At 40.8% G+C, this 24,555-nt stretch overlaps 1 protein-coding gene across 6 annotated transcripts in view; it reads left to right on the plus strand.

Moving 5' to 3' along the window:
• The window catches only part of LOC308473090 (pleckstrin homology domain-containing family G member 1-like), a 104,797-nt gene that overhangs the window by 70,336 nt on the left and 9,906 nt on the right, over nt 1–24,555 (plus strand). For all 6 annotated transcript variants that reach the window (XM_080998358.1, XM_080998359.1, XM_080998360.1 and 3 more), the window contains 9 exons: nt 7,824–7,924; nt 11,816–11,885; nt 16,367–16,413; nt 16,917–17,067; nt 18,836–18,967; nt 20,589–20,771; nt 20,925–21,020; nt 22,381–22,467; nt 23,010–23,043. In XM_080998358.1, coding sequence (XP_080854484.1) covers nt 7,824–7,924; nt 11,816–11,885; nt 16,367–16,413; nt 16,917–17,067; nt 18,836–18,967; nt 20,589–20,771; nt 20,925–21,020; nt 22,381–22,467; nt 23,010–23,043 — 901 coding nt within the window. The remainder of the gene's footprint in view (nt 1–7,823; nt 7,925–11,815; nt 11,886–16,366; nt 16,414–16,916; nt 17,068–18,835; nt 18,968–20,588; nt 20,772–20,924; nt 21,021–22,380; nt 22,468–23,009; nt 23,044–24,555) is intronic.

Genomic DNA, 24,555 nt, shown 5'->3' on the forward strand with positions numbered 1-24,555 from the left:
CACATGTTAGAGGGTGAGGGTCTTCAGTAAGGACCCTGCTATACTCATCCTTGCTCGTGCAGGGCTTTAAATACAGCAGGCTCCCCACATGACACCCTCTGCAATGCAGAGTAGCAGTGACTGAATGGGGCATAACCTGCTAGTGCAGGAGTGAGGAGACGCCAGCCTGTCAGTCAACCTTGGCCTACCATGTTGTTTCCGCACAGTGATGTCAGCCAATGGGCAGGAGAACAGAGTTTAATCCTACATTGGCTGTATGCCCTTGAAGTGTTAGTGATGATTAACATTGATGACCATATGATTCTTAGACATCATACAAGTTGGGTTCCAATGAAATGTTACTGCTCAGTCTTCTTCTGTAGCTGTGATTAGGTTGCTGGTCTGGGCAGAGGATGCGCTTGGAGCTTTGCTCCAGGTCAAGCACCACTGGGAAGGAGATGGCTGCATCATTCCAGATCTTCGGTGTTTTTCTGTTTCTGCCTCGGTTGGCAGAAACTCAGCAAAACTGGATCTTTCTCTCTCTCTCTCTCTCTCTCTCTCTCTCTCTCTCTCTCTCTCTCAGACACACACACACACACACACACACACACCCCGGATGTACACCAATAGTCAAAAGTAACTATGCCAGTTTCTTAATCCTGACCATTGGAGAATATTTCAAAGTTGCCTGTAATAGCTCAAAGCTGATTTCAACAGCTGGGTGGGATGCCACAACACAAATTGGTATGTAATTCTTCAGTAATATAAATGAATGCTCTACAGATCCTCCCTTAATCTTTTTTTATACACCTTCCGAGTGGAAAAGACAGTTTGCTGGCACTCCTAACTGTATTGAGCTATAGAATTGCCCCAGAAGATTAACACTGTTGTACTTGCTGCTCTTGTTAGCAATGAATGGATCACTCAACCAAACGGTTGGTTGGCTGACTAGCAAGCACTATTGTGTATGCAAATCAAAATAGATAAAAAAAGGGTGAGAGTTAATCTGTTTCAGCTTTTGGAAATCTCTGGTTCTTTTATTAGGAAGGAAGGGAAGAGAATGTTAAATGCAATATACAGGACAACTGGTTAGCCGCCGAGCCCGCCCGCCCCGAAATTATTCCTTAACAAAACTAAATGATGCTGCTGCTTTAGAGAAACATAAATAAACAGAGTGTAAGTTTGGTGGCAATAGCATTCTAATGATTTTATCTTATTGTAAGCAGGTTGCTGCTTGTATAATTGTCAACTAGCCATTTTGCACAACTGTTTTCTTCTTGATAAGCCTGTGCAGGATGTCCCTAGAAGGGTCTAGAATACATCATGGAGACCTGCTTATGAATTACCATTGCAAAATACAAAATCTGACTTCCAACATGTATTGCTCTTGGTTAGTGTAGCGTCCCAGCTTGCCATGGACTGAGGTTCACCCACATGAGGATACCTTGGCAGGAATGATTTCCAAAGAGTAACCCCATGGGTTAAATTCAAGAGATCTTATCCTTTTCCCCACATATAATTCCTGGGGTATCTGACATTGTAATGGTTACGTTTTGAACCTTTCAAGTGGATAGGGAAGTCTGGACTGGGTCAAGAAGCATGGTTTTTCTTCTCTGTAGGAAGTAAACTATGGTTTAATAGATTTTATAGATGGGATAGCATAGTTTTGCAACATGCAGATCTATATTTCTTGTTAGAGTAACATGTAATAATAAGGCCAATCACAAGTGTGACATTAAGGGTTGTTGTGTATTATAGATGAATTGGTTTTGTGGATTCCCATCACCTCCTTAAATTTACTAAATCACCTTGGAAAGTAGATAGAAGCGATTCAGTATTGTTCTTTTTTTTTATGATTGAAAGGGTCATTAATACAGTCGTACCTTGTTTTGCGACCGGAATCCATTCCGGAGCTCCAGCCGCTAGCCGAAGAGGACGCAGGGGAAAGCGCCATGTCTGCGCACAGTATTCTAGGTGTGGTCTGACCAAGGCAGAATATAGTGTTACTATTACTTCCCTTGACCTGGACACTGTACATCTATTGATGCAGCCTAGAATAGCATTAAGTAGCTTTTGTTTGCTGCTGCAACACACTGTTGATGCATTTTAAACTTGTGGTCAAATAAGACCCCTAGATCCTTTTCACATGTAAAGTGGATCCATTCCAGAGGCCCGTCTGTAACGTGAAAAGCCCACAACTCGAAGCGCCACGTCTGCACAGGCGTGTGGTGCAATTTGGCGCTTCTGTGCATGCGCGAACAGCGAAACCCGGAAGTAACCCGTTCCAGTACTTCTGGGTTGCTGTGGGACGCGAGACGCAAACACGCAACCTGAAGCAGACGCAACCTGAGGTATGACTGTACTACTGACAAGCCAGGTGTCCCCCATCTTATATTTGTGCAGCTGGTTCCTCCTGCCTTTGTGTAGAAACTTACATTTGTCCCTATTGAAATTCAATTTGTTAGTTTGGTTATTTCAAGTGTATTTGATCTGAACCCGATTAAGCTGTCCTGATCATGGCTATTGATTTATATTGGTGTGACTGCACAACCGTTTCAAAAATATCTGTAGTGATAAGCATTATTTTAAGGTTTTTTAAAGCAAATATAGCCTAGGATAACACTTAATTTGCAAGTATGTGTTGCTTCAGTTCTCTGCCTCCTGACATTAGCATCTCACTAGGAAATGGTCTGTTTTTGCTCTTATAACATGCTTTATTTAAATTTGAAACTTAAAAATACTGAGGAAAGAGGCTAGCTGTATAGAAACAAAGCCTGATCTTTTGTAACTCTGCATATTTTTTCATAGAGCTGGGAAAAGGCTTTTAATCTATAGTCTTCCAAAAATGCTTAAACCAAGCCCATTATTGGACTATTTTATATATACATAAATATTGAAAAACAAAGAATTGTTTTTGTTTCCATGTCTGAGAAAGTGATCAAAATTGCCCATCTATTGCCTCTTGCTAAACCTGTTTCTCAATTCAGGTAAGCACTGTTTATATAGCAAGTGATAAATGTGTTAATAATCTAGTTAATTCCCATATTCTGTTTCTGTGGCTGAAGTGTCTTTGTTGATACAGCTTTGTTGATGTGCGAGACACAGTAATCTTTTAACAGGCTTTCTTCTCAGTGCTATGAATAGTAAATGATCTGATGTCCTCACTATTACATGGCTGAGAAAATAGCATGGGAAAGCCACAGTCCTTTTCTCACATTGATTTTTTGTGTGTATGCCTTATATTATGCTTCCCCACAGTGTATGCCCAAACCTTTCCTACATCTGGGGCTTACACCTATGAACTCAGACATTCCCATGTTTATCATGCTGCTTGGGCTATAGAACAGAGGTCCCTAACCTTTTGATGCCCAGGGAGCATATTTGACAATCTAAGAAACTAAGAAATACCCATTTCAAAACTAGCGATGCTAAGACACTCCCCCTCACACACAGAAAAAAGGGCAAAACACCTATGCTCCCCCCCAAAAAATAAATAAAACACAAAAAAGATAACATTTCTCCTTTTTCTTCTCCAGAAACAGCAGTGAATGTTTTGCTGTAATTTCAGGGAGACAATAAGACTTGGCTCTGATAGCTTTAATAAAGATTCATAGACCATTTCATTATGACGGTTGCCAGCTATGCGATTAGGGAGTTTCCAGCCTTTTTATTATGGCTTCATATGCTTGCAGCTGCTGTGACATTGTTTGCCGCTGTAGTTTTGTTTGACCTTAAAGGGTCAAAGAATTCTTAAACAGAAAAAAACCCAGAATCTTTGTTGCATAGCTTTGATCATTTTCCTTCAGAGACTCACTGAGAGATCAAGTTTATTTCTAAATGACATTTCTGTTTCCAGGTTGAGTTTGCAGAGCTATTAAATGACCAGGCATAACATGATGCAACGATGCATCTCTGGGGACTGGGTTGTTGTTGTTTTGGTTCCATCTGCTGTATTACACTTCATGATCATGAGAAAGTTGACTTGTTCCTTCTCTTGTCACACTCTTATCACAACCCTCACAACCTACTGCCTGCTAAGAGTTTTCCAACAACTTTTTTCCAGCCCCTGCCAGCTGAAAAAGTGGTTATGACTTGTAGACCTTTCCATGCACATTGCTCACCACCTCTGCATTATATACTCCTTAAGTGCTTTTGCTTGGCTGGAATTTGTCCATGAACTCTGATGAACTGTTTGCTTACTTGGATAGAGAATGGAGAGGGGTGGGTGGGTAGAAACTAGCCTACTATACGAAGGAAACGTTTACATTAATTACTCTGCCATTTGCCTCTGCCCTGGACCTGCCTACCGCTGACATGTGACCCTCAGCAAGTTGTCCAGAAGGGAATATCATCATCAAACCTTTACTGGCATCACATACAAACATTCAAAATATACAGGCCAGTGCGATCTCGTCACCATTTCAACAGTACAGTCATTTGCCAAAGGGAAGAAGAGGCGAGCAATCTATTTCATCTTTGTGGGTCTCCAGCAAGGGCAGGATCCTGTAGTGTACTTGGGCGACAGAAAATCAAATAGAGGAACTTAGCTACACTCTTGGTGAGCTCCTGGTCTCTCCCCTGTAATAAGAAACATATAAACTCTGTCTCTGGTTTCCATGTTGGAATACATAGATGGTCTAAAAATTGTTGGCGGAGATCATCATACATTTTACATTTAAGGGCCATGTGAGCTAGAGTTTCTACCAGGTGGGCATCACATGGGCAGATCCTATTTCCTTCTGCCATACCTGCAAACCTACCCCAAAGGAGGTTAGAAGGATTAGAATTGAACCTAACCAGCGAAAAAGCCCAGAAGGGACTATGGCCCTTGGGCTAAATAAGTTTTTCCTGCCAATAGGGTATAAGTTGCATCTCTCTGCAAAGCACACAGATGTGTGGACCTGTGCACAGGTGTACTATGCAATCCTGTTCCCCAGAAGTACCTGAAAGATGCACAGGGAACCCTTCTAATCAGCTGTTTGGTAGGGAAACATCCAAAGGGCCTCACAAGTAGCTCTGTATCGTGTGAGGTGAACTGCAGACTGAGGAAAGAGGATATTGAAGTTCTGTTAAAAGAAATAACACACTCTCCTTTAACCCTGTTGATGCAGTTATTTATTTTTTTACCCATTTCCTGCCCAGTGTTTATTGTGCAATGTAAAGCTTTTATAGTTCTCTGAAGATTATTTTGTAGTGTTATATGGTGACATTATCTTGTGGCTAGCCAGATGCCAGAAGTCTGGGGGGCAGGAATCAGAATTTAGGTAGACTAGTTCAGTAATTTCACTTACAAATACTTGTCCAAAACTATTGATGGTTGTGCCAAATATCCAACAGATAATTTGACCAGCCTGCTTATAAAGCAATCATCAGGTACTTTGGCTATACAGATATTATGTAGTACAATATATTGTGTGTTTCATTATGTATCATTGCAATACAGGCATCTGTATTCTCATGATATTTTAGTGTGGTTTAGTCAAAGTAGTGCCCTCCCACTATTGTTGGACTCTAACTCACCAGCATTGCCAAGGGACAGAAATGATAGGAAAACATCACTTGGATGGACCTCATTAGCTACCTCCGCTTTTGTTCTTTTTCACATCAAACAACATTTGCTCTTACAAAAGCAAATTATGAACCACTTTAAAGTAGTAAGGTTTCTATATAAGTTTTTGTCCCTTTTTAAAAGCTGGTTGCTGTTGGTCTGTAGTTGTTGTTAGGGCAGGCCCACTTTGTTACATCTCATTCTATTGAACGCAAATATGTGCTAGAAATTACAACTGGGAATGAGCTTTTCCTGTTTTGTACTCATTTTTTCCACCCTTTTGACCCAGGTTGCAGTGTGTGTGTGTGTGGAGCAATCCTTTCTGCTTCATGAAGCCTCTTAAGTCTCTGCTCCAAGGGAGACTGTGAGTGAAAACAAAAGGTCACACACAGTTTTGGGAAGCCCCCGGGACATTGTTATAATGACTTAATGCACAAACATATTTTAAGAGAACAGATTTAATGATGAGGTCATAAGTTAATGGAGGCTGGGTGGAATGGAATGTAGAGGTGTAGATCATGTATGCCAGAATGTTTAATGTCATGGAGCTTCCTTGTTGTAAAGCCCTCGGTGTGTAGATATAAAATTGCTCTTCGGTGCTGGAAGTCAAAACCTGCTTATATGTGGACAGAACTGGTTAAGAACTCATGTTCATCTTTATGTGCTGTTCTTGGTGCTACAATATTTTGTTTTGCTTGTTTGTTTAAACGATCAAATTATTTAGAAAAGTAAACCTGTTGTGAACATGCCCAGTGATTTTTCTCAAATAAGTTTCCCCTTTGTTTTTATCTGATTCTCTCATGTGGGTTTTGGAATTCAGTTACCATATAACAAGATCCTCATGGTGTAGCTGACATTTCCCAGAATCCCTTGAATTTGGTGCTATGGAATGTTGTGTTGCCATTGGTAAAATGCCACCACACGTTGTCTAAACCCTCAGGCTCAGGATCATGTCAGGGTTTTGTTAACATGGTTCCAGCTGTTCTCACTCTTAGTCTATTGTTTTCCTTTCTCCTGCAGAGTTTCTTTATAAATGTTATGGAAGCACACTAGGCCTTTTGTTGTTGTGTTAAATAGTAGTTTTAATGCTAGTTCACACAGGTATTTGATTATCATAATATCAGGACGACTTCGAGTTCTAACACCAATGAGAGAGCTTTGGCACTCAAAGTCTCCCGAAGCAGTATTTTTCAATGGAGTCAGTTTGTACACTAAAACCCCACTAGCACCACAGATTTAAAACAATATGATGCCACTTTAAACAATCATGGTTTCCCCCAAATAATTATGGGAGCTGTAGTTGGGTATGGGTCCTGAGAGCTGTTAGGAGACCCTTATTCCTCTCTTAGAGCTGTCATTCCCAGAGATCCTCGTGAAGAGGGACTGATTGTTAAGCCCAGTGCTTTTTTCTGGGGGGACACAGGGGTACGCATACCCCTAAACATTTTGTGAATCTTAAGTTTGGTCTCATTGAGGAGCAGTATTTCAATATGAGTAGGAAAATGAGAGTACCCCTAAACATCTTTTTAGAAAAAAAAAAAGCATTGGTTAAACCACTCTTGGTACTGCAGTTCTGGAAGGGCCTGTCTGGTAACCTGCAAATCACTGTTTTAAAGCAAATCTTCCCCAATTAGTTTATAACTCTCTTGCTTGTGTGACCTAAAATGTAATCTCCACAACTAAATAGCATGCGAATGAATCTTCTCTGCAATATGTTCCCAAGCACATGCAGTTTCTCATTAGTATACCAGGTGGGGGCTGCAGAAGAAGAGAGACCTTGTTCTTTATAAACTGGGAACCAGGACGTTTATATTGCATTGTGTTTGAGAGTTTTAAAAGTACTTTTTCAATAGCTCTGAAATATAGTAATACTTTTCCAGGTCTCCTCTTATCTGTATGAAGTGCATGTGCTTTCGTGATGATACTTTATGTTGTTTTTAAAAGAAACCCTGCTTAATATAGGAAGATGTCATTGACCTTATTGAGTAATTAATGGAGATAATTAAGCTGTCACTGTGGGTGAAATCTGAATACGTTGCAGCTTGAAAAACATGCACAGTCTGAGCAGCAAAGCATTCAGTCTTTGGGTTTATTCCTTTGGTATTGGTGAACAGATAAGTATTGTTATTTTCCATAATGGAAGGACTGTTCAGTGTGGCGCTACTGAAGGGATTAGTGTAATATAAAGTGAAATTGATCTGGAGCAGAGTCCTCTTCCACAATTAAAGATAGTTCCATTTACTGAGGAAGAAAAGAGCAGACATGTTTAAGACAACCCTTTTCATTTATTTCATAGGATTACCTTGATTGTATCACTGACCAATCCAAGCTCTCTTTGGGGATGGAGGAACGATCAGCTTTGTTTGGAAACATAAAAGATATCTACCATTTCAACAGGTGAGTAAATATTGGACTTAAATGAAAACATCTGGGGACCACAAATCCAAGCTTTTGTTCATTCGTGCACTCCCCCCAACAGATTAAATATTAAAGTAATACTAAAATAGGGGTGGTTGGTGCTTCAGGCCAAAGTCCCCCCAAAGGTATCTGTGCTGTGAAAACAAATGCTAGCACAAGACATTTACGGGAGTTCCCAACTGCCATTGGAACAAGTGCCATTGGAATAAGCCCTGCATATGAATGGGTAGGGATTGAGGCATGTTTTAAAAGAGAGGTAGAGCTGGGTATCATCCGCATACTGGTGAACACCCAGCCCAAATCCCCTGAAGATATCTCTCAGTGGCTTTGTATAGATGTTGAAAAGCGTGAGGGAGAAGACAGAGCCCTCAGGCACCCTACAGGGGTCCAGACTCTCATCCTCCAACACCACTTTCTGGACATGGCCTAGGAGGAAGGAGTGGAACCACTGCATAACAGTCCTCTCAGCTTCCAACCCCCGTAAATGAAGGTCAGTCGAAGGCAACCTTCCCTCACTTGGGCAGCAGCCCCAAACAATTTACAGGCAGCAGCCCTGAGCAAGGGAAGACCAATCTGTCAATACCTGCTGGTGAGTTTCTGTACCAGTTCTTTAGGCAGGAAGCTTTTGCTTCAGGCAGAGAGGTCCTCTTCATACTTCTGGGTGTTGTTGGGGTTTTATTTTTATTTATTTATTTGCATTTTCCTGCACTGCTTATTTTCATTGAAGGTAAGAAGAACCCTTCCATTTCTTTTTCTAATTACCTTCAACTACCTCTAATTAGCTTTTGCAGATGAATGTCGTGGAATCATGGGGATAACAAGCTGAATACCCAGTCATTACTTTGTCAGATTTTGTGGTGTAGATGAAGATAGCATAAAAGTACACATTCCTCCATAGTTGGTTCCCAAAACAGTTCAGTTGTGCACATGCACTTGTTCACCCACAAATACTACCCTTCTAGTCCAGAGATTAAACATCTGACGATGTAGCTTTATATTGCAATAGTGCTCCATGTTCATATTTAGCTTATGTAATTAAAGAGCGATGGACTACAGGGTCAAAGATCTAATATGGGCTTTAGTGTAAAGTGCTGCTGGCATAGATAACTGTTATCTTGCATCAAGAGTTGGCCGGCATTGGTTTCTGCCCCTTCTTTTTAAATGTATGCCCCTTTTAAAAACATTTTACGTAGTCATTTCTGCAGACATGCAATACTGAACGATTTCTCTACTTTGACCTATTGGCTTCTTGTCAAGAAAAGCCTTTGCTAAGTAGTGCCAGGCAATGCATACAAACATGAAATTTAAATTAAAAGATAAAGACGTGTAAAATAATGGCCCTCTAAGTGGTTTTGGCTGCTAGACTTTTTACTGCATTTCTCTCTCTTTTTCAGTTTTTGGCAGCCTGAAGTTCACTAGGCATGGCACAGACTTGTCAGGGCATTTGAAAAATGACAGTCAGCTTTGGATTATTAATTCTTTGAAGCCACTTGCTATTCTTCATTTGTAAAATTTAACATTCTGCCTGGACTGGGAGAAAAGGAGTGATTCCCTCCCTTTACTATTCGGTAATGTCTTGATCCTACAGAGATGCAAGGACCTAATAATATTTTTACAAACAGCCCCCCTCCCCAATGCTATGCAACTCTTTCAGGAAAGGGTAATTGTAAGCAGGAACAGGAAGTACAGAGCTGTGGGCACCAAGCACAGGGATTAAATAGGCCATGACTTAAAATAAAGAAATGTGGGAACGAGAACATAGCTAATGAGACAAAGTGTGAAGGGATGCCGGGAACCCACTCAAATTAGATGATCAAGGATAACTAGCCAAGATGCCCCTTGGCACAACTGTACTGACCTTTTAAGCTAATGCCCATTTTCCTCCTCTTGTAAAGAACATACAGTACTGTGAGGTAGGTTCCTCACTGGAGTTGCTGGTTGACATTATTTTCACAACCAAAAGTAGCATTCCCCGTCATAAGCTGCTGTGTAGCTGTGTGAATGCTTGCCATTCCCTGTCTCACTGGGATGAATCTGCCATTCATCTCCTAGCCAATATACAGCAACTTGCCCATTGTATGCAACCTGCACCCAATAAGACCTGGGTTGTTTTCACAGTTACCTGGGGGAAAGTTCCCTGGAAGTTGGTGGAATGTATTTCTGAGTAACTATGGTTAGGATCACATGCCGAAGGTTAGGCTAAATATGATACACAGAGACATATGCTTCTTTCTTCCACAGTCAAATCAAAAGAGTTGGGGTGGGGATAAAGCACAACTGTGCGCACTGTGTTAGTCTGTACTGGATGTTGCAAGCCTATGCCTGCTCCGTAGCAACAACCTCACTGATCTCAAAGGGCCTGCTAAGTGAAATGCAAAGAATCAGGTTTGTAACTGTAAGTTCAGTTACTGATGGATGCTTTTGATATTTCCTCCCCAACAGCAGACTAATGAGACTGTGGCAATCCTGATTATCTTTGGTGCCTCTAAATCTGCTGTAAATCTTATAAACTCACCCTGCTAATTATCCACTCAGTTTTGTTTAAAAATAAGCATGCATCCACTTACAGCAACAATTAATGTCAAAATCTATTTGGCTACCAGCGTGTCAAAAGTTAAAAGAACAGCTCTCACGTGAGAGCCTGCTTATAAACACAACAGGGCAGGGTTGTTTGAGCGTATGGCCTGGTGCAGGAAACCATTTTATACTTTGCTGCCTCTCTTCCACCTTTCCTAAGTAGTGTAAGCAGTGCAATGACTTATGTTTTTTCTCCTCGTTGTGATTCAAGGGTTTTTGTACATAATTGAGAAGGGAGTAGCAACCGAAGTGGCTAGAGAGAGAATCCTTCCTCAATAGGAGAGAGAGAGATAGGCATGTGGCCCCATAATATACAGCAGCACTATGGGTGCTACGTGCATGGATCACTGTGCTTGTGCATGGAAGGCCTCCCTAGTGCTGCTCTTCATGCTCTTCTGCATGTTTGTGTTGCCCCTCCCATTCAAGGTTTTTTAAGCTACACAATACTCTCTCTGTGTGAAAGAGAGCGACAGAGATGCAGAAAGGTGATGTTTGTAAAAGAGCCACACTATGGAGGTGCAGGGGCGGAGGAATGGGGTGCAGTGGGTGCTGGTCACCCCGGGTGTCACCACTGAGAGGGGGTGACAAAATGCCAGGCAGCATTCACCGTGGGGCCTGCAGTGCGCCCGAGCCACACATCTCTCCTGGGAGAGATGCAGTGGCTTGGGCACCCGCTGGCTCTGTGCTGCCCAAATGGTTGGCCCGCTGCCTACCCACACCCCAGCTGTAGTGCAGCTGAGTGGGAGGAGGCAGGCAGATTCCGGAGGCCCCGCAGTGTGCCCCACCCTCACCCCACCCCTATGGGTGGCTTGCCCTGCCCCTATGGGCGCGCCGCCTCAGGCTCCGCAGCGGCTTCCTCCGCCGCTGCGGAGGTGCGCAAGTTCCATGCTCCCACTTTCTCGTAGTCAGTACAGAAAAGAACTGGCTGTCTTTTAATGAAAGACAGAACTGGTGGTAGAGGCAAGAGTACAAGCAAAATGGTGAAGGCATGTTGGGCAAACGAAGGCAAATGCTGCATAAGAATAAAGGAAGTGTTAGAATATTAGTAACCCAAATAACTAATGAGGACTTAGCCCTATAGCAAGTCATAATATTAACCAGGCTACTTTATTTCAAATATTATGTCAAGTGCAATGCTTATTTTGATTGTAGCTGGTATATATCAGTGTGTGGTTCTCCATATTTTTATTTTTAAAATGCAATTTTTCTTTCTTTCTTTCTTTCTTTCTTTCTTTCTTTCTTTTTTCTTTCTTTCTTTCTTTCTTTCTTTCTTTCTTTCTTTGTGTCAACTAGTGAACTTCTGCAAGATTTGGAAAACTGTGAAAATGATCCTGTAGCTATAGCAGAATGTTTTGTTTCTAAGGTGAGTAATACTAAGGTGATATTGATCTGAGCTATAGCATGTTACAGCCTCTTTGAATATAAAACTCAGGATGATTCAGTCAGTTCCCAGACGTCTGCAACTGAGTTAGCTGTGTAGTAAAGTTTTTCAAAGTTAAAAGAAATATTTTTTTATGGACATTAAAATATATTATTTCCTTCCCTCCCTAAATATTTCTGAACAGATCAAGAACTATGAAAACATTTTGAGACCATTTCCTTTTTCCTCACAGATCACTACCAGGACAGACTTATTGAAATGATTAAGAGCTGTACAATTGTACATCTGTGTCTCAGATCATTACAGCTTTTGCTAAATTCCTGTATATTATTACATTTAAAGGAAGAAAAGCAAATGTGACTCATCTCTTTGGGCTAAAGCTGTATTTATCATCCTTAATATTTTAAATATTTTCCTCTAGAACTGTCATAAAATAGACTGAGAACACATTTGTCAAAAGGATTTTTTTTAAAAAAAATCCATAGTTGCATGCCGTATTTGTTAGTAATTCAAATTATTGTGGTGTGTGACATAATCTCACATTTACTATGAAACTCTGGTATAAGAAACCTTTTTGAGTAAACAGGAAGAAATTAGGTTCTCATATAAAGGACTATCTCTAATGCCCCTCTTCCCCACAACCTTTGAAGTGGCAATGGTGAGTGGGAATTTCTCTCAAGACATGTGGACTGCTTGTACATTTCTGTTACTGCATATATGGTATCCCATGGTATGAGTAATGAGTTGCCTGAGTGATTTTGTTAACACTTTTTTTTTTTTTTTTTTGCAAAGACTGCACGTAATTATCCAGCTCCTATAATTCATATCTGATTATCCAATGTGCCAGCTTTGCAACCTGGCTATGTGGACTGGAAACCACATTCTGCTTCAGAGAATGGTGGATGAAGTCACCAGTATTCTACATGGTGCTATTCTCAGCTGTTTCTTGTATTTGGTGTAGGATTTATTCTTTTACCGTGACTGCTCATGTTTTATATTATGGACGTCGGTGGTGCTGTGGTCTAAACCACTGAGTCTCTTGGGCTTGCCAGTCAGAAGGTCAGTAGTTCGAATCCCTGTGATGGAGTGAGCTTCCATTACTCTTTCCCAGCTCCTGCCAACCTAGCAGTTCGAAAGCACACCGCTGCAAGTAGATAATTAGGTACTGTTGTGGTGGGAAGGTAAATGGTGTTTCTGTGCACTCTGGTTTCCGTCATGGTATTCCGTTGTGCCAGAAGCGGTTTAGTCATGCTGGCCACATGATCCAGAAAGCTGTCTGTGGACAAACGCTAGCTCCCTTGGCCTGAAAGTGAGATGAGTACCGCAACCCCATAGTCACCTTTGTCTAGGGTCCTTTAACTTTTATATATATATATATATATATATATATATATATATATATATATTATGGTAATAGCATTCCATTCCATCTAGGGTGAAATGAGTTCTATGGTTCCTGAACATGCTCCGTAGGTACATAAGGTGATCCTTAGCTGAAGCTGAACAGGCCAAGGTCTGATCAGGACCAAGGTGCAGCTACGTAATTTTAGACCCTGTACTTAATGTCCTTACGGGGTCCTGCTTTACGCTGCCATGTTGCAACATCAGTTGTGAAACACATAGTTAACACTTCTTTTCTTCTTGCCTCCTCCACCTGATTCAGCCATGCCATAGTTTACAAATGCAGCTGGTGAGGATGTAGGAGTAGAAAGTAGGAAATGAGGTCAGCAACTCTAAGAGTTTCAGTCTGGCACCTGAGGAAGGTCAGCACGGGTTAGGTTAGAAAGGACAGTCTAGGAAACTTGGAAGTTCTCCTCTCTGTCTGCTTTCCCCCATGCATTCAGTCTTGGTATAATTCAAGACTTTATGTCTTGAATTATACCAAGTTTACTTTCTTGGGTGGTGGTGGGACTTGGCCAGGGCTCTCCTTACTGTGTTGCAAATATACTGACAAATGCCATTTAGTTTTGAAACTTGAAGCTCTGCAGCATAAATGTTTCCAGTTCAGTCTGGATTTTGCTTCAGGTTTCAAGTGACAAATACATTATTGCATTTCAGAAGAATTGTACTTATTTTCTTCAAGTGTGGATATGGTTAGTTTTCTTGGCTTTGTGATTGGAACATCCTTTTTCATTCTTCTTATCAGCTGTGGTTGACTGAGGCATTTGAACTAACAGTACTGTGCTTTAAGAGAGGCAGATGTCCAAACTTTTGGCTCTGGTCCATGGGCTTTATGTCTTTTAGATTCAGAAATAAGAGGACAGTTTTGTCCTTTCAGCTGGTAATCAGAAGGGGAAAGTTCAAGGCAGTTGTGAGCTAACTGCATCTGTTTCACATCTTCCACTCTCCCGTTCACCCCCTCTTTTTTATTTTTTTTTTACAAGAGAGATTTTATTTGTCATGTTAAACTTCACACAGTAGAATCATCTGGAAATATATATGCCTAAAAATAAAATATACACAGATTTCTATGTTTTAAGTACTGCATGATGTTAACACTTTCATGGTCTACAGTATTTATGGCTCTCTGCTGGCCATGTTGCTGAGCTCTTGTTGAACATCAGAGGATCTTGCTACAGGTTCAGGAATACATTATCTGTATAGTAATGCAAACTAGAAGTGCAGGTTTGATGGAACTTAGAAGGGTCTCAACATACAGCCTATCCTCCCCCCAACTCATAACATTATGATTTAATAACTATGAAATCTAAGCACAGTTATTGTAAGCTAGACTGCTATTTTCTGCTTTTTCATACTTTCTTTTTAAATTCTTATTTACAGTTTGGGTATAATTTTAATATTGAATTCTGCATTTGAGAAGCCATTGGTAGCCCCTGCCCCATTACATGTGATAACTAGAATGTGACTGGATTTCACCAGTGAATTACAGACTGTAACGTCTCTGTTGCAGATTGTGGTTTCACTTGATTACTACTTATTTGTAGGTGAAGGTTTCCGCTATAGCTGGAGTTGTTTTTAAAAGCGTGTGCATGACATAGGCTGTGATGCAAGCTTATTGTGTCTCATGCCAGTGAAGATAGCTGTAAGTCTTCCCATCTTAAATAAAAGATAAAATATCAGCAGAGGCTCAGCTGTAATCTGCCATAATTATTGGGTGGATTGTCACTGGATTGCATTTTAAGCAGGATAAGGAGTTTTTACTAATCCTAAAAGGAAAAAAGGCAGATAGCTTATGTTTTACCACACACTTATCATGTACCTTATCACAAACTGTGAAACACTACAGAAATCCTTATCACCATCCCCCAATCAAGACAAGACTGAGCAACAGGTGACCATCTTCAAGCATCTGCTGCCCTAAACAAAACAAGGTGTGAACTGGAGGCTCCTGAGTAAAGCAAATTGCATTTATGACAGCCCTTTCCCTTAGCTCTGACGATGACAATGGGCTAGCTGTAACTGCAGTCATCTTATTTGCATGTTACAACTTGCATGTGAATGTATGTTGAAGTTAAAGGTAAAGGTAAAGAACCCCTGACAGTTAAGTCCAGTCGCAGATGACTCTGGGGTTGCGGCGCTCATATCGCTTTACAGCCCGAGGGAGCCGGCGTTTGTCCGCAGACAGTTTTTCTGGGTCATGTGGCCAACATGACTAAGCCACTTCCGGCAAAATCAGAGCAGCGCATGGAGATGCCGTTTACCTTCCCGCTGGAGCGGTACCTATTTATCTACTTGCAGTTTGATGTGCTTTCGAACTGCTAGGTTGGCAGAAGCAGGGACTGAGCAACAGGAGCTCAACCGGTCATGGGGATTCAAACCGCCGACCTTCTGATTGGCAAGCCCAAGAGGCTCAGCCCAAGAGGCTCAGTGGTTTAGACCACAGCACCATCCGCATCCCATGTTGGTGCAGAGCAAAATGGTTTGCATTAAATAGACCTTACGAACTGCTGAAATTACAGAATTAGTCTGTTTTTGTTTTGTTCTTTTTGTTCTTTTTGTTTTGTTCTCGAGTCTTCAGGAGCTGCTCCTTGTGTTTGGAACTATGTGAAAAGTGCATTAGGTGCAGAATGGGAAATCCTGTTCCCTATTCCTGAAGATTGTACAGGGGGGAAACCCAAATGGTGGCATTGTATGTACACTTTCAAATAAGCTTCTGTATAGCACCAATACTTGCCTGTAGCAAATAAGAAATGGCTGCAGGGAAACTTGGCACAAGTCAGCTTTGTTGCTTCTTTTTAAATGCTTATCATTTAAAAAATAATAAAAGCATCAACAATAAAAACTTACTTAAAAATCTGTTTCCAATCCAATTCACATGCAGACTGGAATAAAGCTAATGAATTACATGCCTATCAATACAGAAGAGTAATTTTTAAAAAAAAATTTTGTAATATGTTGGGATTTTTTTACTGCTTTCAAATAAGTGTTGGTTTCAGAATTTCTAGGGAGCTGTAATAAAATCAATATACTAAATCAGCTTCCCCCCTTTTCCTTATATTCAGAGTGAAGAGTTCCACATATATACACAGTATTGCACCAATTATCCAAGGTAGGAGTACCTTATTTTTGTGTGTGCTCTTTCCCTTTTATCATTTGAAAGGTGGTGAATAGAGAATGTGACCATAATGCTTCAGACTAACATTTAATCTAAACGGTATGCTTTACTGTTTGTGGATTATATTAGTAAGGCAAAGAGGATGAATGCTTCCTTGCCCATTAGAAAATGCAAGCAAGTAATTTTATGCTTATTTTAATTATGTTGCATGGTAATCAGTTATTTTGAAAGTAGGATGCTAAGACTTGTTACTTGTGTGGAATGCATGCACGGCAATCACAAGTTTGTAAACTTCACAGAACACTCCTGTTTATCTTGCACAAGAAATGCATAATGCTTGAAGTTGATCCTAAGCAGGCAGTCACTTGTAGGACCTATCATGCATCCAAAGCTGTGGAATTCTGTATAATATAGGATTAAAATAATAATAATAATAATAATAATAATAATAATAATAATAATAATAATTCTGAGAGCTTTATTGATTTGTTTTACAGGTCAGTGGCTGTACTTACCGAATGCATGAGGAACAAGTCCCTGGCCAAGTTTTTCAGAGAGAGACAAGAAGCTTTACAACATTCTCTACCTTTAGGATCTTACCTCTTAAAACCTGTTCAGCGGATACTGAAGTATCACCTTCTTTTGCACGTATGTTGTCATTTTAAGTGCCTCCTCTTCAGATAGTCAACAGGAACCTGGCATGGGGTGGCAGTCCAGATCAGCAGTGTGTTTCACATTGGGCCAGCAGCTGCTCTTTATTCAAAAGTAAAGTGCCTAGTTTGAAGGAGGCCTGCTGAAGAGTGCAAATACTATAATGTGTAGCTACGCTTTTGTGTTGCAGTCAAAAAACAAGCAAGCACAAACTTTCTGATGAAAGCTCATATGCCAGAAAGAAGTACTGTAACCTAGCCTTCACCCTGACATGCTAGGCTTCTGCAGATGTTGAATTTCCAACCCTTCCTGCCCCTTTCTCCATCTTTCTCCCCTCCTGTGCTCATCAAACAGCTTCTTTTCTGATGCTGCAGCTTCTTCAGAAAACATGCAGTACAGACCTATACATATTTTCATAAAAAGAGTGCAGTGCAGTCCTGAAGAGAGCCAGTGTGGTGTAGTGGTTAAGAGCAGTAGTCTCGTAATCTGGGGAACCGGGTTCGCGTCTCCGCTCCTCCACATGCAGCTGCTGGGTGACCTTGGGCCAGTCACACTTCTTTGAAGTCTCTCAGCCCCACTCACCTCACAGAGTGTTTGTTGTGGGGGAGGAAGGGAAAGGAGAATGTTAGCCGCTTTGAGACTCCTTAAAGGGAGTGAAAGGCGGGATATCAAATCCAAACAACTCTTCTTCTTCTTCTTCTTCTTCTTCTTCTTCTTCTTCTTCTTCTTCTTCTTCTGTACATCTTTACATACTGTGCTCATTCTGGTGTGTTTAAAAGTGTAGTTTCAATTCCAGACAAGGGCAGCTGGTGAGGAGGGTGGGCCTGTATGAAGTCATCTAAGCCCAACAAAAAGGTCCCCCCCCCCTTTTTGCATGCATGCATGGTGGTAGAGAAATTACATATCTCTTCCTTTCTTTCCCATGGTTTTAACAATATTTTCAGAAATCTGGTTTCTTTTTAATGGTTATCATGTGCTTTCAATTAGGAGATTATACCGGTAACTACATTTCAGAGTCCAGAAATTTTAATTTGTAGTGTCTGCCTAAGTCTAATGCTTGGATGTAATTATCAAACTGAGGTTCTGTAGCCAAAAGTAGAGGCAAGAAAGCATACTGAATGACTGACTCATTTGTCTTATTGGATGCTAATAAATTCTGCTTTGATAGCTGCTACTATAACACAGCAGAGTAATGCAGTTGCTGTAAGGATGCCTATATTACTTATGGCTCATGAAATCAAATACAATCCACTAGCCATTTAGGGCAGCCCATCAAAGGCTCAGCAAGCCACCTATTTTTTGCAGCTTGCTTGAGACTTCAAAAGTGGCCAGAATGTCACACACCTGGCATGCCACAATATGTATCTGGTGGGCTTGATCAGTCACTAATTGTGTGTGCTTGCTGTTAGCAGAGGATATGCCAGTCTCGTCCAACTTTTCTTTCTCCATCCCAGTATAACACAGTGCCTTTACATTATCAGGATCCTGGAATCAAGAGGGGTTTGGAAAAAGGGAAAAGAGACATATACAATGGAGGTGGCTATCAGTGGGAAAATGGGGCTGAAGAAAAATCTCTCACATGCAGGGTAAGGGGTTCTGTGCTGCATATTTTATAGACCAGGGAACTCTGCTGTAGAGACAAAAGAAGTGAGCTGCAGTTGGGAGGGGCTAAGTGTCAGATTATTAACCATAGTTTACCATCAAAACATTTTTGCAGACCTCTATGAGTTGTAAATAGTTCCCTCTTCATTGGCTTATTTACTAGGAGATAGAAAACCACCTTGACAAGGACACTGAAGGTTATGATGTGGTTTTAGAAGCCATAGATACGATGCAGAGAGTGGCGTGGCATATTAACGACATGAAGAGGAAACATGAACATGCTGTCAGGCTGCAGGTGGGTCGACAAGTTTTCCATGTTAGTAGTTTTTATCTTTCTATTTGGTTTTTGGTTTATATAGATTGGGCACCAGCATTCTAAATGGCTATGGTTTTGCTTTCCTGTGCATGCTAACAATAACAACATCTTTTAACATATGTTGAATTTGATCTTCCTATATTTTAAAGCATCACACTCAACCATGGGAACTCCCAATTAATACTGGGAGATGTGTTATCTGTCACATGTGAAAGTCCCTTCAAAGTGTGCTTGAGAGGTTCTTCTGAAATCTGTGTCTGTGGAATGTACAAAAGACACAATTGTGCTTACAAGCTTTCTTTGGAGAGATCAGAACCCAAATGTAAATCTTCCTTCGCTGTCAGAAGATGAAGTTTCGCTTGTACACCCACCCAGTTTCTTTGCGGTCAGTGATTCATTTGTAGTCTTAAAAACTTGTTCATATGGCTTATGACTGCCCAAAACATCTCACAAATGCATATTTCCAAGTTGTGGATTGGTTCAGACATCATATTGGACTTCTGCTTATTTGAAGAAATCCTATGGGTGAATCCATTCACATAAGCAATGCAACTCTTAATTTGGGTGAGCTTCTATGATATCTGAGACTCTAATGAATATAATTTAAGTTGCTGTGGTTAAGCTTTGTGAGTTTCAGGCATACAGCGTGCATTGATAATGTAACTAAAGATACTGCAAGGACTAATGTGAATTCAAAGAGCAACCATATGCAAACTTACAGTAGGTTAACAGGAAGTATACAATTGCAGGCTGCCTGGAAAAGTAGCTAGTACTTTCCACTTCTTGTGTACTTCAAAGACCCTTTGATCACATAAGTTGTTTCTCACATCTTGCACCATTATAAAACACCCTCCCCTTCTTCCTATTCTTTTCCATATAATGGCCCATCTATCCCTCTTAATGTCCAACCTTATGGCTTGCTAAGAACTCTCTCCTTGTGCCTACATCATCTCTAGGGGACCATGTAAGATAATCAGACAACAGTGCAGTGCAAATTGGCTGTGTGTCATAAAATACACATCTGCCAACTCTGACATTTAGAAATAGATTTCTGTTTGCCTATCATATGACAAATCATATGCGGCGTACGCCGCAACGTACCGTGAGACAGCTGTAGTATTTCTGTTCATGTAGAACAGGAGAGGGAAACTCTCTGCCTGGGGACCTGATCCACACACATCCATGCAAATGGTCATAAGCTGCATTAGGGTTCTGAAACCACATGGAGGCCTGCCTCCTGGTCTAAGGACCAGTTTTGCATCACAATTCCTGTGGTGGTCCTGCTGCCATTTCTGCTGCCCTGAGCTCTTCCTGTATGTGTAGTGGTGCGTATGCGTGTATGAGGGAGAGCAAATGTGAAATGGTTATGCCCACTTTGGCCATGCCCACTGCTAGGGTGTGGCCCTTGGAAGGTAGGTCAACAGAGAATGTGGCCCTTGGTTAGTCATCCCTGAGGTAGAAGCAATGCTTTTTCACACTGTTGACTAGAGAAGAGGAACATGATAGTGGCTTCATTACACAGCACTTGCCATGTGATATTTCCCAACGTTGTGTTTTTAATGTGCTTGCTTCATTATCCCACCCTCCTCCCTTTTTTCAGGAGATACAAAGCTTACTCACTAACTGGAAGGGACCGGACCTTGCTAGTTACGGCGAGTTGGTTTTGGAAGGAACATTCCGCATCCAGAGAGCCAAAAATGAGCGCACTCTGTTCCTCTTTGACAAGCTGCTGCTCATTACGAAGAAGAGGGAAGAGACTTTCACCTACAAAGCTCATATCTTGGTAGGTCTGTTTGTACTTGCAGGAGGAGGCTAAGGGAACAAGCACCCCAAGGGCTGCAAAGGAGAGGAAATGGTCTATTTCAAAATGTCCAAAATATAAATACCCATTCTGTGCACAAGATCTTCCTCTGACAAGCCTTTCTCTCTGTTGCAGTGTGGCAATCTCATGCTAGTGGAAGTCATACCAAAGGAGCCTCTGAGCTTTAGTGTCTTCCATTACAAAAATCCCAAGATGCAACATACTGTTCAGGTATTTAAAAGCCATAACATACTGAATGCATTCTGAAACATGTTATTAAGGATATAATTTTCCTGATATGTATCCTGTGTATTGTACCACGTAGATAGTATTCCACTTCCACGTTTGTGCAGGAAAACCAGGCCGTATTTCCTATGATCTCATTCTATCCAATTGCCCCCTTCCTTTTAGAGAGCAGTACAATCCCAAATTAATGCAATCATGCAGTGGGAACAGGAACTGCTTTTAATACCCTAAGGGGCAAACTGGACATGCACTTTAAAATGTTGCACCAATGCGGAATTTTTCCTAAGGTTGGGAGAGAGGAATGGTTTTCATTAGGATCTCTATGATCTTCCATCCAGCTGGGCTCCCTAGCCCCTGTAATTAATGAAGGGAAAAACAAAAGATGTAACTGCATTCTACCTATTTAAGTGCACATCTAGTTTGGCCCTCAGCTTCTGTTTCATCTTTGCACTTTGAGAATTAGACAAGTAGGGATTTTGAAAATGCATGTGTGCCTGAAACTGATAATAATATTTTTGAAACCCTTTATTTCACTGAATTTTGAACAGTATGCCTCAATTCTGATCTTGGTTAATTCTTGGAGAAGGAAACCACAGGTCAATTTTAGAAAAGTATAGTGAGGTCAATGAACATTACTGTGACTTGGAAAATAAAATGACTAATGGGATGAGTTTTGTGGGTGAATAGATACAGATATATATAGAAACAGTGCCTGCTTCCCATTCTAGCAGATCTCTTCAGGAACAAGCAACCCAGCCTGCCCTGCACCACACAGCATGTTAAGAAGTAATTCATATCCTGCCCAAGCCACTAATCTGCACAGGAGCAACATGATAACCTCATAGTGGGGGAAAGACAAGGAACTAGGGCATGCAGACACACAAGGCACTATTACAGCCTATGGTGTTCAGCTTTGCTGTCTCACCATTTTCATGTTAGCTGCCAATTGTGTTAAATAAATAAATATGTTTTTATAAATTGTCAGCTACCAGACATAGAATAATATTCAGAAATATACTAAAAGCATTTTATTCTGATGATCATAGAAGGATGTAGTGGAGCCAAGACATTTCTGACCTTTCTTGTGGAAAGCTGTATAGACCCCTGTATGGGAGACCCTGTGACTCTCTCAGATGTTGCTGAGCTCTCGGCCCCCTTCAGGCAGCATGGCTAGAGATGATGGGGATGGCAACAGATTCCCCATCTCTCCCCTATCCCATCCACTGGAAGTCAGAGCCTTCTTCACGCTCAACCCTTGACTCTGCTAAATTTATTGTCTGGTGTTACCTACCTTCACTCCTTCATCTCTAGCTATAACTTACTGCATTCTTGCAACCTGTAACAGGCCAAATCACAGCAAGATAAACGCCTTTGGATTCTTCACTTGAAGAGATTAATTCTTGAAAACCACCCTGCCAAAATCCCAGCTAAGGTAAAATATTAACAACTGTCTTATTTGTTTGTTTGTATTTCTATTGATTGATTGATTGAATTTATATACCGCCCTATATACGGAGGTCTCAGGGCAGTTCACAGAACAAAATCAAAATATAAAAACACAAAATATATAATCAAAATAGAAACAACAACCTAATAACACCCCCCCACACATTTTTATTATTAATTTTAAAAAAAGGCATAGGATGTCTATCAAATCAACCAAAGGCCTGGTTAAAAAAGGAACTTTTTTGCTTGGTGCCTTTTTAAGAGTGTGGATATGTTAAAAATAAAATATGTGTATTTTAGTCTTCTGTGATAGATGCATCTGGGTAGCCACATTATGATAACAGCACATGAATTGCATTCCACCAAGTTCACTTGAATCAGGACAGTTTTGAAACCAATGTTGCCTTTCAGATTTTAGAAGGTTTGGTGTGGTGGTGCACCCAGTGTCTGAGGGAAGGACTATTGCTGACCTGAGGTGTTAAGCAAGTCCATATGGTTTATGCACAATATTTGTTTTTATTTTTTCAGGCCAAGCAAGCAATTCTTGAAATGGACGCTATCTGTAAGTATATTTTCATATAACTATTCATTTGCATTTTAATTTTTTTTAAATTAAAAAACTCGGGAAAATATGTAATAGACAACTGGATGCATTAATCTTAGCTGCCACAATGTTTTCTGGTTCCAGCTCAGAGCTTTTGAAAAAGAACGTGGGTGAGACTTTTAGATACTTTCCCTCTTGTACAATTTGTTTCAGTAAGCTAGATACACTAGCCACAAACTCAAACTTCCATGTGTCACAGTGTCTAAACTCAAATCTCTAACATGAGAATAATATTGCTGGCCTATTTTACAGAATTCTTATAAGGATTACTGAGAATGTACATGACAGACACTCAGGAAAAGTTGCTGCTACCACCACTGTTTACAGGACCCGTAACAGAGAATCTTTGCTAGTAGCAGTTAATTAAATATTTTCAGACACGGCTGCAGAACAGCAATAGGGTTTGGATGATTGGTGCTGCCGGTGAGCCCCAGTGGGATTGACTCTGCTAGGCAGTTCCCTATTGGCTGATTGGTGGTTACAGCAAGTACCTTTGAAAGCACGCTATCAGTGTCAGTCACTTGACCCTTTGAAGTTGTCACCTGACTTCGTAAGGAATTTCAGTAAGATTATATAATATATAGCCTATTAATTTTTGAACTTTATTAAGAACTAGCAAAATTATATGATAGGCAATGTTCTACATCCGTGTGTATTTATGAAGCACTTTTATACTCCTTGTTGGGGAGAATTCTACAAGGTGAGGCAGTTTTTCCCTCCATCATAGAGCTAAGCCACCCCAGTTTTAGGGTTGTGTACTGGTTTTGGCCCCTTCATGGATCACTGCCTTGTCATGGCAAAGGGGCTTGAATAACTCCGGGAAGCTATGAGCTATGCCGTGCAGGGCCACCCAAGACAGACAGGTCATAGCCAAGAGTTTAGACTAAATGTGATCCACCTCGAGAAGGAACTGGGAAACCACTCCAGTATTTTGCCAAGAGAACCCCATGGACATAAAAAAGGAGAAGCTTTGAGAAGGAAGTGAGAGTTTCCAAGGCATGCTCTGGTTCATGAGGTCACGGAGAGTCGATCACGACTAAGATGACTAAACAACAACTGGTTTTGGCAACAGTGTTGTTCAGTGTAACTCTATTTCCTTCTATAAAAGATTGGCAACCACAAGCAAGATCAAAATTTTCTGCTTACGAAAGTTTTGCCAGCTCGTCCATCACCTCGTGTTTTGAGATTCTTAATAAGAGCACATTAAATAATTAATGATGAACTATGCTGTCTTTTCAATTCATTTTTAATATCACCCTTCCAAGGGACTCCTATTATGCATGCAGAATGTCTTCTCCAAAATTGTGTGTGGAGTGAAAGACATTTACATAGCTTGTATGTTGCTACCCAAGACATTTCCCAAGCATCCCTCTCAAAGCCATTCACTAATATTAAATAAAACTGAAAAGTATCCTTGGGAACAATCAGGGGGCATTCTCAAATTGTTCATAGGTGGCTCCAGCCCAGGCA

This window comes from Podarcis pityusensis (genome assembly GCF_964106645.2).
Source record: "Podarcis pityusensis genome assembly, chromosome: 3".
Taxonomy (NCBI): Eukaryota; Metazoa; Chordata; class Lepidosauria; order Squamata; family Lacertidae; genus Podarcis; species Podarcis pityusensis.